At 44.4% G+C, this 11,606-nt stretch overlaps 1 protein-coding gene across 1 annotated transcript in view; it reads left to right on the top strand.

The window, feature by feature from the left end:
* Myrfl (myelin regulatory factor like) overlaps positions 1-11,606 on the top strand; it is an 89,202-nt gene that overhangs the window by 15,952 nt on the left and 61,644 nt on the right. Inside the window, exon 5 of the mRNA XM_031350380.1 lies at positions 7,787-7,937. Coding sequence (XP_031206240.1) covers positions 7,787-7,937 — 151 coding nt within the window. The remainder of the gene's footprint in view (positions 1-7,786; positions 7,938-11,606) is intronic.

The following is an 11,606-nucleotide window of genomic DNA, read 5'->3' as shown; positions in this document are numbered from 1 at the left end:
CTTAAGCAGGAACCCTTCTTGTTCAGGACTGTCATAGCCACAGTTTGCAAAGAGTGCAGCTATTGATTGATGCAATGTAGTGTCAATTAGATGTACACTCCTGAGGCTTTTATCTGTTGGAGCTTTGTCTTTTTCTTTTCATTATATCAGGTATATTGCCCTGTAAATTGTGGTAGTGGTACCAGGAATAAAAAATTAAGGAATTTTTAACTTTTCAAAAAAAAAAAAAGAAAAGAGAGAGGCTTTGTGTCTTCCCTGGGACCCTTTAAAACACACACACACACACACACACACACACACACACTTTTATATGTACGGAGTGTTTTGCCTGCACGTGTGTATGCATGCCACGCGTGTGTCTGATGTCTTTGGAGGTCACAGGAGGATGTTGGATGCCCTGGACCTGGAGTTATAGGTGACTTTAAGCTACCTTGTGGGTGCTGGAAACTAAGATCAGATCCTTTGCAAGAGTAGCTAGTATTCTTAAGCCACTAAACTATCTCTTCTGCCTTGACACTTCTGTATTTTGAACATCAAATATGAAAGGGTTTTTCAGCCCTAGAGACAGGATGACAGTGAGAGATGTAATAACTGAACATGTTGTATAGAGTGGAGATGTGTCCAGTTCATCTCTTTAGCAGCTGGGGACTCTCTAAGCATGTCTTCCCTTGGTCAAGCAAGAATCACAATTTCTGCTTCACTCACCTCTGAGAGTGTTTTAAAGCAAGGTATACAAGGTATTGCAAAAGGCATTCAGACTTTTTCGAGTAGAATTGGGTAATCTGCCCTTGGTGTGTTAGGTTTTCTCTAGGGATCTTTAGATTACATGAAGGGAAGAGGGAAGTTTGCACCTAGGTTTTCCTCTTTACAGCTGTGATACCAAGTGGATTATGTGAGGTCTCTGAATCCCAGTGTCAACACTTGTTAAAGAGACTTAGAACCTCCATCTCATAAGCACTCCAGAAGCATTTGGTGGCACATCTTCAGATGCATCCTATCAGCCTGTGACTGATAACACCTAGGACTAGACCTAACAGGAAAGTAAACACACCTGCCAAGAGACACAAGGCTCAGAACGTCTGACACTGCATTCCTCCTGACGCAAATGGTTGTCAAAGGCAGGTTATACAACCAAGCTTGACAAAGTAATGAAAACAAATGTAGGAGTGCCATTTGCAGCAATAGTGGGTAATGATAATGTAGCAATAATCAAAAAAACTCATAAGCATAACGGCAGGTAAAAGATGCCAACACCTCTATTACTATATTATAGTATATCTCTCCTGCTGCCTCCTCCCCTTTCTGCCTCTCCCTCTTTCCTGCCTCACTTCCTTCTTTCTGGTACTGGTACTGGGGTTGGAGCCTGGCATCTTGTTCATGCCAGGTAAGCCCTCTAAACCCTGGGCAACACCCTCATCTCATCTCTCTCATTCCATCTCTATAAGTATCTCTATGCTGTCAGACTGCAGGACAGTGGTGGTTATTGGAAGGAGCATGTGTGTGTGTGTGTGTGTGTGTGTGTATGTATGTGTGTGTGCGTGTACATGTGCGTGCGTGTGTGTGTATGTATGTGTGTGTGTGCGTGTACATGTGCGTGCGTGCGTGCGTGCGTGCGTGCGTGTGCGTGTGTGTGTGTGTGTGTGTGTGTGTGTGTGTGTGTGTGTGTGTTCTGGAAGGCTGATCCTGTTGCTTGAGCTGACACAGTAGTAATACAGTAGATCTACTTACAAAGAAGTAAGGAACAAATGTGTGTGCTTCACATTAAATAGACTTCAAAGGACTTTGAGCAACTGGCTTCTTGCCTTGGGGCTGATTTCAGGAGCTGCTGGAAAGCCAACTCTGGGGCAGTTCTCAGGGTGCAAAAGGTACCAAAGGCTGGTTATTAGAAGAAAGGAGAATGGACCCCCAGCATCGACCTTGGGTCTGTGCCTGGAACTTCAGAGTGTGCTGTGGTCTCCAGGACCTCAGCAGCCACTCACTTAGCAGCTCCCTGGGAAGCTGGGACTAAACCACCCCAGCTTCGCCACCAGGATGGTTACCTTTACCATTTTGATGTGGAAGGACAGAAAATGCCTTTGTCTTCAATGATAACTCCAGTGTCACTGGCACTGAATTCCTGGCTTACTCTCTCCCCATGAGGGCTGGAAGGAGTAGAGCTGAAGGGTCAGAGCTGTCCTTTGGCTACATCTGGGTACACTGACCCTGTTGCCACCTGTGAGCAAACAGAAGGCCAAGTTAGTTGGCTCCCAGTCAGCACAGCAGACACAGTCACTGCAAGATCAGTATTTCCTGAGGCTTCTCTGGAATAGCAGACATTAACAATACCACAGGCGGTTATGTTTAAATGCTTAACCTGTGGGTCCCTGTTCTCAACTATCCAAGGTTCCCAATAGTGTCTGGATGCCCAGGAGTTTGAGAATCACAGCCTCAGTCCCAGTCCGTGCTATTTCTTACCCAGAGAAACGCGGCTGAAGACCCCTATCTTAGGCTGCATTTGGTCTCCCTGGAGGCTGTGTTTCATTTCCTTGGTGGTGTGCAACGTAAGAGGAAGCTGATGGTGCTCCCAGGGAGGAAACAAATGCTATTTCCACTTGGCAGATGAGGAAACTGAAGCTTGGAGAGTGGTACCATTTTCCTGGTGTCTTTCCTTTAGGAGTAGAGGTGCAGTATAAAGCCCAGGGCAGGCTTGGATGGATAGAGAAATGTTGGTGGGATTGCTTTCTGGCTTTAACACTACATGGCATTTGGGGGTATGCGGTTGTCATGAGGAGTTCCAACATCACCTTGTGTCTTAGTTAAGGTTCTCATTGCTGTGGAGAGACATCTTGACCAAAGCATTTCTTATAAAGGCAAATATTTCATTGAAGCTGGCTTACAGTTTCAGAGGTTCAGTCCATCATCATCAAGGCAGGAAGCATGACAGTGTGCAGGCAGCCACGGCAATGGAGGAGCTTGATCTGTAGGCAGCCACGGTACTGGAGGAGCTTGATCTGCAGGCAGCCATGGAGGAGCTTGATCTGCAGGCAGTCAGCAGCCACGGTGCTGAAGGAGCTTGATCTTCAGGCAACCATGGAGCTGGAGGAGCTTGATCTGCAGGCAACCATGGAGCTGGAGGAGCTTGATCTGCAGGCAACCAGGAAGAAGACTCTCTTCCAGACAGCTAGGAGGAGGATCTCAAAGCCCACCCGCCCTGTGACACACTTCTTCTAACAACAAGGCTACACCTCCCAATAGTGCTACTCCCTGGGCCAAGCGTATACAAACCACCACACCCTGTTTGTGTTCTCAGATGAGAAGTCTAACAACCAAAACTCATACATTTGTTAGGAGACATTTAATGCTGATATCCTAAGAAAGTACACTTCCTGTGACATCTGGGATACAGAGTGACTTGAAGCAACTCTGTTTTATGGAAGTGTAAGAGAATGAAAATTGGTCAGGTAAAAGAAAATACAAACCTTTTCTCTCATGTTCCCCAAGCTATAGCCAAGGCAGCACATTCCATAGTAATGTCATGCTTCTGTATGACTACAAATGGCCCATACCATGGTCTTACCAAAGACCGCTGTCTCTCTCATTGCTGATGTCAGGCAAGATGTCCATCCCCTACCCCCATCCCCATCCCCTTCTTACAAGCCAGTCTCATTTTGCTTTTACATCCTTATTTTTGATGACCCAATGATTTTCATTTGCATTGCTTACAAGACATGGGCATTGTATCAATGGCTATACCACTGAAGAAATTGTCCCACCCTCTCCTATCAACCACTCTCAACCATATACATTTTTGTGAGCTGCATCCCATTCCATGGCAGGATACTGATGGGCCCAGTCTTGTGCAGATAATCGCAGTTGCTATGAGCTCAAGAGAGCAATGGTCATGTCATGCCCAGAACACAAGGCTTTACAATATTCTATCCCATCCCCTGGCCTTAGAGTTCTTTCTCTCTCCACTTCTGCAATGTCCTCTGAGCCTTGGAGGAGATGACATAGATATCCCACTTATGGCTAAGCAGGCAAGGGTCACTTACTCTTGTCCCCATGACTATGTATGTGTCTCTGCACTTACCACTGACCACTAGAGAAAGAAACACTTTTGGCCAGAGTTGACAGCACCAGCCAATGGACATAAACATGATGATGTAAAAGACAATTTGATGGACATATCATCTCTAGCAAAAATAACAGTAGCAGCCTTCCTTACTAGGACCTACAATAAACATTCTGCCTAGGTTTATAATACTAGGGATGGATTCCCTCCCATGGAACAGACCTCAAATTCAAGCAGAAAATGGCTGTTCACTCCCATAACAGGCTTGCCCCCATTGCTGAGGGGTGCATCCTGCCTGGCTGATTGGTAGAACTGCTTTCAGGCTTCCCTGACCAAGACCCTTGCTGTCAATTCTTCCCCTACAGTCAGCGTGCTCTCTTATGGCACCCTGAGGGCTAGCCAGCAGCAAGGAAGTTTCCAACTTGGTTCTGGTTGATTTCTCTAAGTCCCGTGACCAGAGTATGGGGTCTCTTTAGCAAGAGGTCTTAGCAGCTCCTTTTGCTGGGAAACCAATAGCAGGTGCTATTACCAGCATTGTTTTGGAGGTCTCGGGGTCCCCTTGGCCAATAGTACAGGGAAGTAGCCCGTCCTTGGCACTAAGATTTTCCATTTAATAATACATGACTGTATGTATTTGTACAAGTTACCTCTGTCCAAACTGTTTATATATTTCTTCTCATTTTTAAGTGTTCATAGGTGTGTGCATGTGTGCATCTCTGTGTGGGTTGTACTTCTGAGTGCGGGTGCGCACAGGCAATAAGACAGACAGCATCGGATGCCCTGGAACTGGATTACAGATGGTTAAGAGCTGCCTGACATGAGTGCTGAGTTCCCACTCAGCCACCAAGCTATCTCTCCAGCCACCTGTTCAGAGCTTTGAAAATTAGCTACGAATCAGACTTCTTTGTAGCCTTTTTACACATTCTTAGTTTTGATTGGCTCTCACCCCTTTCTTTCACCTCTCTGCCCCACCCCCTAACCCTTGCACCTCCCAGCATATGTCTCCTGCTTTGTTTGTATTATGTGTGGTCTACTAGCTTCTTTTTCTTTCTCTCATACCTCCATTTCTAGTTTTGTCGGTTCTATATCCCCTGCAACACACATAAATGCACACAAATGCAAACACACGTATAAATTAGAAAATATACTCTTTGTATGAAAACAAACTTGTGATATTTGTCTTTCTGGATCTAGGATAACTCAATATATATATATATACATGTATATACAAATTTTCCTATTTCACCTATTTTCTTTTTTCTTTACAACTGGATAAAATTATATTACAAATCACAATTTTATTATCCATATCCCAGTGGATGAACACCCAGGCTGATTTTCCCCTCCTGGCTATTGTGATCCAGCTGAGAAATAAGCAGAGATGAACAAGTGTCTCTGTGGCAGGATGTAGAACCCTTTGAGAACATGCCTAGGGATGGTTCTGTTGGATCAGACTGTATTCCCTTTTTAGTTTTCTGAGACTCCAGGCTGGTTTCCATGCTTGCTGCACCAGTGGACGTGCTCACCAACAGAGAATAAGTGTCTCCTTCTCTACACACTTTCCAGGGTCCATTGTCATGTGTTCTCTCTTGATAAGAGCCATTCTAACTGGGGTGAGATGGGAGAGCAAAGTACTTACAATTTTCATTTCCCTGATGGCTAAGGATGCTGAATATGTTTAAAAACACTTACTTGGAGAGTTGGCTTAGAAGTTAAGGGCACATGTTGCTCTTATAGAGGTCCCGGACACACATATGCCTCACAACCATCTGTAACTCCAGTTCCAGGGAATCTGATGCCCTCTTCTGACCTCCATGTACACAAGGAGCACACATGACACACACACATAAATTCAAGCAAAGCACTTATAATCAAACAAACATTTTTAATTGTATTTTTAAAAGATTTATTTATTTTATGCATATGGGCACACCACCATTGCTCTCTTCAGACACACCAGAAGAGGGCATCGGATCCCATTACAGATGGTTGTGAGCCACCATGTGGTTGCTGGGAATTGAACTCAGGACCTTAGGAAGAGCAGTCAGTGCTCTTAACTGCTGATCCAAACAAACATTTTAAAAATATGTTCTTGGCCATTTGTATTTCTTCTTTTGCAGTTTCTCTGTTCAGTTTCTTAGAGCAATTCTTGAGTTGAGTTGTTAGTTGTCTTGTTTGGTTTCTTGGGTTCCATGTGAATGTACCGGATATTAGCTCTCAGTCAGTGTTGCCTGTGCCCTGGACTACTCACCACCTGACTCTACCTGCCCTTGGGGGTTGGAGGTGAGATGACATAGAGTCACTGACACAGATTCTAGAAGCAGGTGAGAAACACCCCAGCAAGTTCCCTGAGCACTGCTGCAAGCTCCTTTCATATCCTACACCTGCACCTCATTGGTCCCAAGAAAGCATCCCTTCTAAAAGGCAGTTCCCGATTGGCTGGCATTGTGTGCGCCAGCAACTCTTGGTCTCTCAGGCAGTCCTCACTTAGGTCCTCCTGCAGGAGATGCTTTTGTGACTTTGAGGCCCTCAGCATTTACATAGAAGTGGCCTCTCTGTTCCTGCTACAGGTCAGATGTATCTCTAGCAAAGATTTTCTTCCATTACGTGAGCTCTCTCTTCACTCAAGTTGCTTCCTTTGCTATTCAGAAACCTTTTCACTCCATGAGGTCCCACTGTTGACTGCTGACCTTTTCTGAGCTACTGGAGTCCTAGCCAGAAAGTCCGTATCTAGGCTTGTGTTTTCCCTCTAGCAATTGTAGCACAGAAGGTTCTTTGATCCACTGGAGCTGATTTGTGTAGGGGGCAAGAAATAAGGATCTAGTTTCATTCCTCTACAAGCAGATACCGAGTTATTCTAGCACGGGTTTGAAGAGTCTACATTTTTCTCCAGTGTGCATCTTTGACATCTTTGGGAACCACAGACTCTTGGTGCCACAAAGATGTGTTACCAAATTGGGAGATTGACTGAAATTAGTAAAACTGAGAACCAATTGGATCTGTTGGCTCATATGATATATGAGCGGTGGTGACACACGCCTTTAATCCCAGTACTTGGGAGGCAGAGGCAGGCGGATTTCTGAGTTCGAGGCCAGCCTGGTCTACAGAGTGAGTTCCAGGACAGCCAGGGCTACACAGAGAAACCCTGTCTTGAAAAAAACCAAAAAGAAAAAAAAATGAGATCAGAACCAGAGGTCAGCATTGCTATTCCACCTGCTCAGTGTGGACATGCTCCCCAGATGGGCTTTCTCTCCTGTTCCCAAGTGCTGCCCAGTCCTCGTGAGAATGTATCTCATAGGTTCAAACCACAGGGGAAAGAGAAAGCTTTGGTCACTTCATTACCTGAAGTGCTGAGTCCTGCTGTGTTTGCACTGGATCAGGCCATGTGGCCAACCTGGATGTAAGCAAGTTCGTAAAGCTGAGTCCTGACTGAACCTGGGTAACTACCCTCCTAGAGCTGGCCCTAAACTTCATTAGGACCAGATATGCAGGAAGTACTGAGAAGCTATGATGCCACAGTGTCCAGTCACCTTTCTTAGAGCTCACTGACACCAACACATCCTTACTAGAGGGTATGGATCCAGGTCAGCAGTGCTCCTCTCATCTCCAGCACTCAGTGGCTCCCTTAGTCATTCTGTGTCACATACAACCTGCTCCCTAGCTCCAGGAGTTCTCTGTGAGTTGTAGAGGATCAGCCTGGTAAGAGTAATCTAACCTACCTGTTTGTTTTCGCAGTGACAACTAGGACTCAGAGCATCGAAGTGCAGGACCACGACAGAGAGGGACACAGCGGCATGCCTGTGGACCAGTGCTCTCCTGCTCTGAAGTGGCAGCCATACCAAAGTGTTCCTTGGCATAGCTTGTTAAATAGTCGTTATGAAAAACTGTAAGTGGTCTTAGCAGTGCCTTGGGATGGACTTGGGGACTTGGTGTCAGAAGTGGAGGCAAGTGATGTATTTTAGGACTGAATCCAAGTATTTGGGCTTAGGTGCCAGCCCTGATCAAATCAGCTGAGTCATTGAGAAAGTATCTGCCTTGTCCCTCATATTTTGTATCTTAAATAAAGAATCATTGGGACAAAGGCTCCTGACTTTCAAGAACCCCGGCTTGTAATTACAACTCATTATAATTTACCCACTAAATGTTGGAGGGAGAGGAGCTTTTCCTAGGATCACAGGCCCAGTTAGAAGAAAAAGCAGGGGGTGGGGAATGGGGTACTGGCCAGATGGCTGAGTAGGTAAGGATGCTTGCTCTCTGTTAAGTTTGTTGACCTGAGTTTGATCCCTGGGACCTGCATGGTAGGAGAAAACTGAACTCAACAAGTTGTCCTCTGATGTCCATGTGTGCATCACTCCCAGAATAAGAATAAACTAGAAGGTAAAAAGGAAATGCTGGAAAGTAACTAACATCTAGTTCTACAGGAAATGTGTGATACCACAGAATTCTTGAGTGGGCACATTAAATTGGTGACTGGTGTCTACTCCTAACATCTATGCTGAGAGCCATGTTATCAGGTTCTGACTAAGAGTCCAATTTTCAATTAATAAATGCACCATGAAGTGAGAAATACCAGTCAGTGCCTTTGAGAGTCTTTTTTGGCATCTTCCAAGTGCAAATACAATAAAGCTTCTCTCTGCAGCAGTTTTCCTGGGGAGGCTACAGGAAGAAAAGCTTTTCTTGATGCCAAGCCTAAGGAGTCTAAGGGTTTGGGGAGCTGTGCATATTAGGTGGCAAAAGAAGTTAATTTCATTGACATGTCACAGCTGAGCCTGAGTCTATGTGCACTTAGAAAACAAAAGGAAAGCTTTGAGGCCTTGGTCCTGAGCTAGCCTTCTCTTGATTATCTCCAGGCCTTGGTCCTGAGCTAGCCCTCCTTTGAGTATCTCTAGGCCTTGGTCCTGAGCTAGCCTTCCCTCGATTATCTTCTGGAGAGTGTGTCATATTCTGTCTGAGGCAGGAAACTGTTACACACAAAGTGTGTGTTTTAGTAAAAGATCTTCCTATCTCCGTGCATCTGAGTTGGTGAACTTTTAAAAGGTGAGCGTTCTCTCTTTCTCTCTCATCAGAAGAGGCTTTTAAAACATGTTTCTGTTAGGTTTAGTGTGTAGAAGCGTCCCTGAGCTGACCTGAGTTACATGCCTGGGACCCACAAGATGGCAGGAGAGAACCATCTGACCTCTACTTGTGCTGGTGCTCTAGAGCCTGCAGTCACAGACCATACACACACACACACACACACACACACAGAGACACAGCAGTCTATTTCAACAGCCTGTTTGTGTTCCATTGACCTGGAAAAAAGGAGAACACAGATGGAGTCAACTCAAAAGCACAGAGGCACATTTATTTTGAATACTTAGCTGACATTCACTTTTTCTAAAAAAAACAAACAAACAAACAAACAAAAAACCCCAAAGAACAAAAACAAAAACAACATTGTCGAGATGATAATTCAAATTATTCTTCTTTTTATTTTTTATTTTTTTATTTTTTATGGTTTTTCGAGACAGGATTTCACTGTATAACCTTGGCTGTCCTGGAACTCACTCTGTAGACCAGCCTGGCCCTGAACTCAGAAATCCACCTGCCTCTGCCTCCCAAGTGCTGGGATTAAAGGCGGGCACCACCGCCGCCGCCGCCACCACCACCCTCAAATTCTTCTGATTGACTATTCAGCTCATTGGGACAGAAAATCATTTATTTATTTATGGGTAAATATGTATAACTTGTTATAAAAAAAAAGTTGTTCTCCTAGATTACCTCAAAGCAGTAAAGTTAGGGATTAACATCTATTAACTCCTCCTTTCCTGAATGTTCCAAGCATATATGACAGAAGAGAGTTGGCAAAGCAAGTTCAGTTGGCTTCATGTCATTGTGATGTCACAAGAAGAGTTGCCTTTGTCTAGTGACTAGAATGAATTTTTAGTCTGAGCTTGCCTCAGTTCAGGACAGTGCAGTTCAGCTTGATTGGTCCTTCTCTCTCTGATACAGCTGCTCTGCACCTCAGTTGATGCTCCGCTCCTGTCTGGCTGCAAGGCCTCTACTTTGAGGTTTTATGGCAGAGAAGTAGGAAACATTGTAAACATCTTCCTCTTTCACCAAGGCAGTTATTGTTATCTGCAGTAAATCAGTGTAACTTTATCCACCTAGCCTTTAGCCTCTGGCTTTTTGAACATTTTATCCTCACAGCCCATGACCCTGGGAAGGTGTGTGTGTGTGTGTGTGTGTATGAAAGGTACACAAAACATTTGAACAACAATTCCTTGGTTTAAATATAATCTCACCATTTTACTAAAGAGAAATAAATCTGTACATTACCAACATGGGTGTGCTTATTAATTTTCACATAAATAATTAAATCTCAGCTCAATATTTGATACTGTAAGACATGGAATAACTTCAATGTTTTCCAGAGTTGATAGATGTTTTTGGTTTTGTTATTGTTAATTCTGAGAACATTGACTCACATATATAGTATAAAACTATGAAAGGTATATTTAAAGCCATTTGAGAAACTGTTGGCAACCCTATCCAAACCCTAAGCCAAAATTCTTTTAATGATTGTTTTGAATTGAAACTCTAGTTGAAACTCAAACAGCAAGTTTAAAAAGCAAATATTCAAACACAATCCATTCCAAAGATAACTAACTTGTTTGATCCTTACATGCCAAGTAATTATGATAGGAAATTATTAAAAGGTATTTTCTGTCATCAAATTTTTATCTTCCTGAAGAACGAAAGAGTTTGTACAGATGGTAGAAACGCTGCAACTCATCACACACAATAGTTTGGGATGTGAACCACGTTTCAGGTAGCCATCATTGGCCTTGTGTGATGTGATGGGGTGCATACTACAACATGTACACGTGTTCAGAACTAAGGATACAATGACATCATACAAGATGGGGCAGCACACGCAAATGCAGCCAGAAACACTATGCTTGCACATTTGATTTTAATTAATCTTTGGCCACTGTGTATCTATCAACCTTTTACTGTTACCAATTATTTTCTTTGTCACCCAGATTTTGCCTATTAATTTATATGGTCCCTGTGTTGGGTTCTGAGCCACAATTCAAGAAGAACATTAGCGGACTGATTGTGGAAACCAGAGTCAATATCAAGTTCCTAGGCAGCATAAGGCATATAGTCTTTGTCAAAGTCTTTGTTCAGTGGCTTTTCCTTTGCTGCTGGTGAGCACTGCATTGGCCAGGCCTTTGATTGGTTATTGGAAGGTATCAGTGATGCAGGGACATGATTCATTGGCAGGTACTCGGCTCACCAAGAACATGGGTACTCCTTTCCCAAGAGACCCATCCATGGTTTCTGCTTTGGGGATTAGAGCAAAATGTCCAAGTTCTGTGCTTTTGTGGTAGCAGCTGCCACTTTTGCTAAGGCCTCAGAGGCAGGGAGCCTCACAAGAGACCAGTGGGTACATGTGTCCTCTCACCCCTGCCTCTGTGGGCACCCACGTCCTCTCACCCCTACCTCTGTGGGCACCCACGACCTCTCACCCCTGCCTCTGTGGGCACCCACGTCCTCTCACCCCTGCCTC

This window comes from Mastomys coucha, unplaced genomic scaffold (assembly GCF_008632895.1).
Source record: "Mastomys coucha isolate ucsf_1 unplaced genomic scaffold, UCSF_Mcou_1 pScaffold4, whole genome shotgun sequence".
Lineage (NCBI taxonomy): Eukaryota > Metazoa > Chordata > Mammalia > Rodentia > Muridae > Mastomys > Mastomys coucha.
This window is presented reverse-complemented; position numbering and strand designations above follow the sequence as displayed.